Source organism: Brachyistius frenatus, unplaced genomic scaffold (genome assembly GCF_029030835.1).
Source record: "Brachyistius frenatus isolate BFR_SWC_R1_liver_20210118 unplaced genomic scaffold, ASM2903083v1 Contig_130, whole genome shotgun sequence".
In the NCBI taxonomy this organism is placed as follows: domain Eukaryota; kingdom Metazoa; phylum Chordata; class Actinopteri; family Embiotocidae; genus Brachyistius; species Brachyistius frenatus.
The window spans coordinates 391253-398329 of record NW_027210729.1 but is presented as its reverse complement, the minus strand read 5'-3'; the positions used below and the strand labels follow the sequence as shown (position 1 = coordinate 398329).

At 39.4% G+C, this 7077-nt stretch overlaps 1 protein-coding gene across 4 annotated transcripts in view; it reads right to left on the bottom strand.

Moving 5' to 3' along the window:
* Nucleotides 1–2713: 2713 nt before the first annotated feature.
* Nucleotides 2714–7077, bottom strand: part of LOC138630244 (A-kinase anchor protein 7-like) — a 42007-nt gene continuing 37643 nt past the window's right edge. For all 4 annotated transcript variants that reach the window (XM_069714454.1, XM_069714456.1, XM_069714455.1 and 1 more), the window contains one exon: nt 2714–5809. In XM_069714454.1, coding sequence (XP_069570555.1) covers nt 5592–5809 — 218 coding nt within the window. In that variant the 3' untranslated portion in view covers nt 2714–5591. The remainder of the gene's footprint in view (nt 5810–7077) is intronic.

Below are 7077 nucleotides of genomic sequence, written 5' to 3'. Positions count from 1 at the left end.
GACTATTTGGACGACATACTAGTATGACGATTTTAGGACAATTTGGACAACATACTTAAATATGACGTTTTTTGACATTTTGGACCACATGCTATTGTGTGACATTTTTTTGACATTTTGGAGGACATACTGTAGTATGATATTTTCATAATATTTTGAGTGACATACTGTTGAATGACACTTTTATGACATTTTGGATGCCCCATGCTATGGTATGACATTTTCATGATATTTAGGACGACATATTATTGTATGACATTTATATATATATTTAATTTCTTAATTTTGAAACAGCAGTCTTCTGTTGTTGTTATTTATCTTTCCAGAGGCTATGGCAGACATCAGTTGATTTAATTAAACCAGACCAATTTTAGGTGGTGACCTGGCAATATTCCTATTTCTTATTATGATCATGGCGCACAAACACATGGAAAAGGTTTGCATCTGGTCAAAACGCCAATAATTTCCCACCTACAAGATGACAACATGTAGAAACAACCTACTGTTTTATTTTAAGAAAATTATTTTCCCTCTTGTCATTTTGAACTTCCCCTTCAGTCACTTTCACCCTCGTGTCCCTTCGCCTGCATTTCCAACAGATGACACGCGAGCCCCATTAAACTCTATTTTCTTGGCCAGGGTGCTGAACTGTCTGGAGCCTCTGACACTGTTCTTGTTTTCCTGTGGAAACCAGTTATCCAGAGGGAAAGTACAGTTGTCAAACCCTTCATATCTGTCTGCTGTCACATTAAACTGGAAGAAAGGCACTGCACGCACGCACCCACACTCAAAGGTGTTTTCACTGATTGTGGCTGATTGGACCTCAGCTGTGGTTGAAGCTGCGGTGACGTCCCAGACTGAACAAAGAGCGTTAAAATGAACTGTGTGCAGGGCTTTGGTACACACACACACACACACCCCAGCTAAGGAGTTTGACTTTGAGCACAACCATGCTAGGAAGTCACCAAAGTCCATCTTCGGTTAAAAAGTGTCAAGCTTGTTGACACACCCTGATAGGTGGAGAAAAGGACTGTAAATTGTGCAGCTGTTTGATAATAGAAAGAGTAACTTTGGGAATTAAAGTACCTGTAGCCTATTAAAACAGCTCACGCAAACTGACTGTAATGTACATTTTTACAGCATTAATTCCACTATTACAACATTAGAGTCATAATACACACTGCTCTGCTGCTTTGTTTCTCCTTTTTTTTTTTTTTTTTTTTTTAAACAAAGACAAATACCGGTGTCAGTGGCCAGTTAACTCCAGTTGTCTCACTTTGCCGTCTTTCCAAACTGATGCTGTATACCATACTTCAAATTAAAAGGGTAAACCTGGTAAAAGTGTCGCATTAACCACCCAGAAATAAAACATTTATTGACAATATAGCCTGTTTTAAGAGGCCTGATCCACTTACTGGTTTAGAATTGAAAGTAAAAGTGAGATAGAGAGATGAACAAAGTGTTTTCATGCCCACATAGTTCTGATCATACATCAGCTTTAAGAAGGTTAAATCTGTAAACCCATCCTTTTTCTTTCTATTTCAGTCCTTCTGTGTTTGAGCACAGGTCCAATCGGGCAAAATAAGTAACACTTGTGTGTGGGTGCACTCAGTGTGTGAAGGGCCTGTTTATTTACTTGTAAATGCTGGTTTAAAATGTGTCAAGTTTTTACTCTGAAATGAGAAATATGCCATTTGGAAGTGATGCCTAAAAGCATAATAAAAAGCTTTGGATTTACATTTGTGAAAAACCTGATAAATATTTTTCATTAATTGGACTGTTAGCTCTTTCAGGAATGCACTCTGTCTTACAATGGTAGTACTATTGAATGCTACTAGGGGCTAACTCCAAAAAAACTCTGTTTCCAATAGACTCCTATTCAAAAAGTGTCAACTTCTCTCATGAAATATAAAAGTCAGGACATTTTTTTCAAAAGTCATTATGGTGTCATTTTTTAAACTCACTCCTCCTGATCAGTGTTCTGGTGGTCCTTCTTTAAATTATTCTGTAATTAATTAGATATTAGGCCTCAAAGGGCGGTATGTTTGAGGACATGCCTGGTTTGATTGGCATACCTTGGGTGCGGTTAGGTTACTGGTAGAAGTGGGCGGAGCATATTACCAAAATACCAAGATGGCCAAAATGCCAGACTGAAGACTTCAACAGAACAGTTCTCAAACCAGTGGGTTGCCACTTGGTTGGGATCATACAATATATAAAACTGGACGTATAGCTTCAGGGTCTGAAAAATTAGGCCAATGTGGAAGTTTATGTGCAATATCACTGAGGGCTGCTAGGGGTTTGCTCCAAAAAAGCTCTGGCTCCATAGACTTCCATTCAACTTCTCTAATGAAATATTAAGTCAATAATTTTTTTCCCACAAGTCATTATGGTGTCATTTGCAAAAGTTCTTCCTTCATGTTAGTTTTCTGGCGGTCCTTCTGAAAATAATACCATCAATAAAAAGGCCTAAAAAAGTTCATTTGTATTTGTTCTTTTTGCATTACAGTCCATTTACAATACATTTCTTACTTTGCCCTACTACTAGTTTGTAGACATTTAGCAGCCACACAGTCTTTTGTCAATGTGTTCAATTGCTAAAATTAGTTTTCTTGATGTAAATATACTGTAGGTCTACTATACAGAAAAATAAATCATCTGTAATCACTGTGGAACTTCACCCAGGCTGAAATCAGAGATGGAGAAAAGGATATTGGTTTTGAAACTCATATCCTGTTTTATTGTTAAAATTTTGCAGGACAAGATATACAAGACAGTACAAACAACACACCCACACAGTCGCACATACACGTGGACACATGGAAAGACAAACAGAAAAGACCAATTTAATCGGTTGTTCAGGCGTGCGCGCGCGCACACACACACACACACACACACACACACACACACACACACACACACACACACACACACACACACACACACACACACACACCTCCAAGTGGTCATGATTGATACAGACAAGCATTTCTCAGGGGAATCACTGATCAAACACACACAGCCACACCGTCAGACACGTGAAAAGACAAACCATACAGGCCAACAGGACAACTTGTCTATTAAAGGGGATTTTAAGGAGATTAAGGACCAGGTGACAATAAAAGATAAAAATGAAACTGTTCAAAGTCCACCTTAAGACAGAATCCACCTGCGTTATTGACGTTTCAATGAGCCCACAGTGACAGGACTTAGGTGGATTTCACAGGGATGAGGGTACATTTTTCTGCTCATATCTGTTCGCACAAGAAGGAAATAAACCTCAAACGGCTGAAAATCATCAGGTGGCAAACCGAGTCACTGGTTGTTTTTTTTTATCTCTGTTCACAGACACAGATTCACCTTAGAAAGGAAATATTCTGTTTTGGCTTTTTTTTTTTTTTTTTTTTTTTAAACATTTAACTCAAGAATTCATCATTAGCCACAGGTTAACATTTAAGAGACTTCAAGCACTTAAAGGAAAACAGGAATCACATGAATCTCTTTTAGTGACTGAAGGCCACGCTGAACGGAGGTGATCTGATTTAACAGCATATATATGTTTACCTGCTCTGTAAAAACTGAAACCAAAGACTATTAAAAAGATACAATTTCAAATGTTGTGCTTTTTAGACTTAAAATGCAAACAGTGGTTTTACTCTCATTTCAAAATAACACATCTTCATTTTTTAAATTAAATTTTTTTCAAACAGGTGGCTGTTAATAAAGAAGCAAAACAATTGTTAAGAAAAAAAAAAACAGCCTTTGTCATGCTGTATCATCGTCATCCTCTTTCTTTCAGTTGAAAACCTCATCCCCAGGAGTTTTACAAAAACTCACTCACATTGATGCACCAGTATTTCTGAATGACATGGGTGGATTTCATGAGCTTTGGGGTCAAAACAATGCAATAAAAGGCCAATTTTATTTTCAAGTTTGAAAAAAAACAAAACAAGATGGAAGACACTGAAAATAAGGGTTTTCAGCTGACAGCAGTGATTGTCTGAGTTAACCTCATCGACCTCAGCATCACCATCTGAATCACTGCATGGCTAGAACTGCTCTTACATGTACAGTACCACAGAGTGAAAATGTCTCAGATCAGCATAAATACTTCCAAAATAAAAACACATGAAAGAGCCAGACTCCAGCCTGTGTTGTAGACTTTCACTCAAACAACTTATGAATGGATTTAAATAAAGAATAAATAATAAATCATTGACGTGGTCTGACGTGCTGTTCTTTAAATTTCATTTTACAGAAAAATCAGTGATATTATACTTTTTAAAAAGCAAACAAAAAGAACATCCAAGTGTGCAGCTAAAATGAACTACAGCTTGTCACGTAAAAATTAGGTTTAAGTGAGACAAGCCGGTAACAAAGAAGGTTTTGGCATTAATTAAGTAAAGATGTGCTCTTGGCAACTCATAGTGTACTGTGTATAAGTGAAGCAAAATATTTTATATATTAGTATCCCCAATGCACCATCCCCAAACCCCCTTCTTTAAACTTAGTGTTGTTAGTGGAGATTAGTTAATATGATACCGGACTCACGCAGTCTGAGTGTTATGGATCCAACAGAGTCCAGATTGGGTTTAAAAGCTGGTATCACTTATTTTCTGTTTCAAGAATGAATTCATCTTAACTTGATTGTCTCAGGTGCTGGACACAGCGGGACACACTTGCTTAATGCAATAGTAATATATAATATAATGAAGCATAGCTAGGCGGGGGGGAGAGGGGAGGCGGGGTGGGGGTAGGGCAGTTTCTGTACCGACTGAACTTTTAGTGTAGTTTAGGGAATGCAGACGGGAGAACTTAAACGCAAAATCAACTGCTGGATGTTTGAAGAAGATCAATTTCCTGACATGGACTGCCAAACACAACCAGTTTAACAAAAGCCCGCACAGACCAACATACTGGACCAGGTTTCACTTTCGAGTTCAAAGAATAAGCCAGTCTCAACCAAGATTCTGTTAACACACCAGCTCATGTCACATTTCCTCTTCAGAAGCAGAGATGAACAGATAAGTGGTATTTTGTCTATGAAGACGGCTCTTGGAAAAAAAACAACCATAATGCTCAAAGGAGGGTAAAAGATTATCTTCACCTTAAAGTTAGTTTTCTTAGGGAAATTAAGGAGAATCCATTTTGAGTGCAGGTAAACCAAACTGTCTACAAAACATAAGTTATCTTCTTCTGAAAGGACAGTTTCTGACTGACAGGTCACAGTGAACCCAGCGTGCGCGCACACACGACTCTAGAGGAGTGTTTTCTTGGTTTGACGTGCGAACGCCGTCCCCCAGCGGGGTGAAGAACTAGGGACGGTATTCTTACCGTTGGACATCAGAGTTAGAGAGTTAACTAACAGGTTTAGCTCGCTGGCCTTGTTCAGACAGTCGCCTAGCGTTGATCTCAAGCTACATTATCTATTTAACTAGCACTGTGTCTGGGTTAGCAGGTCAGCAAAGTGGGCTGACTGGTTGGCTGGTTCAGGCTTTCAGGTCTTTCCGACTCTTCTCCCGGTTAGCCAGGCCTGGCTTGATGTTTCCCGGGCTGCTGGTTTGCGGTCGCCGTGCCTCAGTCTGATGACGTCACTTCCTGTTGTCTGTGGTGAAGTTAGCTTTATTGTCCGTCTTTGTAGCGGTTTCCTCTGTGTTTCCGGGGGGCTGCACCGCACTGTTAGGCCCGCCCCCATTTTGAAGTGTTTCCTGTTTGTACTGTTGCAAAGCGCGATTGACAGCATCCTCTACCAATCGCTTGCTGACCCGCAGTAGCTCCGCCTCATCGGGCTCAGACCGGCGACGCCCGCCTGCGTAGAAAAAGGACAACAAAAACATCTGTACGTTATTGTATTTTAATAACAAGAAACTATAATTGTGTCTATTATCATTACACCACAAACGGAAGCACAAACTTGCTCCCCGATTGTGAGATAACAAAGTTTTTAGATTTTGTTTGTCAATTTCGTTTCTCTTCTTTTCAAAATTGTGGATTCAAAAGATTTGGTTGTCTACTCGAATCAATTCAAAACAAAAGTAACGGCTCTAAAAAAAAAATGTGTATTTTTTTTAGAGTAAGAAGCTGTAAACACAACACTGACACGTTAGAACTAATTGAAATTCATCTGGAAAAACCAAAAACATAAGCAAGCCGCTGCCTATTTACACATCCAGCAAACATGGAGCAATAATGTTTATTTTCACCAACTCCTGAGGGACATGCCTCGAGCTTTAGTGGCTAAATACTTACAAGCTCGTTACTAACTGTATTTTCCGTTTGGTGCTGAGCAGGTATTGTACAGTGGCTTTATCAGAGCTTTTTTTTGCAGCCTGCTGTAGCTTTACGATGCTTTACCAAAACAATGAGCTGAAAGACACTCAAATATTGTGTAGAGTTGAGGCGAACTACAGGGTGATTGTTTATGGGTTCATCCCTACAAATGATCCCTTTCACAGTACACTTAAGTTTGACTTACCGATTGTATTTTAAAAATGTAGCGTAACTTTAAAGTAAATTAAATAATATGGCCCTGGAATAGCACTGGATATACGGTATATTAATATTGTGTTTTAAAATGTATGAACGGGAAAATTATTTTCTGTATGTAGCGCCCTGCTAATTTGTTTACATGTGTTTCTTTGAAACAGTTCATTTGCATTTGTGTTCACAGGCAGAGAAGTATAGTTTGGAAAAGTACTTAAGTGTCCTACAGTTTTGAGTAGCCCCTGAACCTCTCACGTTACCGTATTGGCTGGCCAGGTGTCAATGTGTTTGCCAGCCAATCAGGACAAGCAGAGAGCTTTATGGGAACCAACCGGGTTCTTGGAGAGGCGGGACTTAACGACAGGAGCGCGCAATGCAGACGAGATGAGGGAAAGCGGGTGAAGATACAGAGCGACGCAGCGCTAGTTGTACGTTCAGAAAAATGTGTTTTATTGTTGTTAGAGTTAGAACCGGAGTATTTTGTAGCCGGGTATGGTCCAATAAAATCAGAAAGAGAGCCGTGTTGGTCGGTAAAACTCGAGGTCGTTGCCCCCCCTTCCTCTCCGCGTGGACTTAGCTGCTAACAAGCTAACG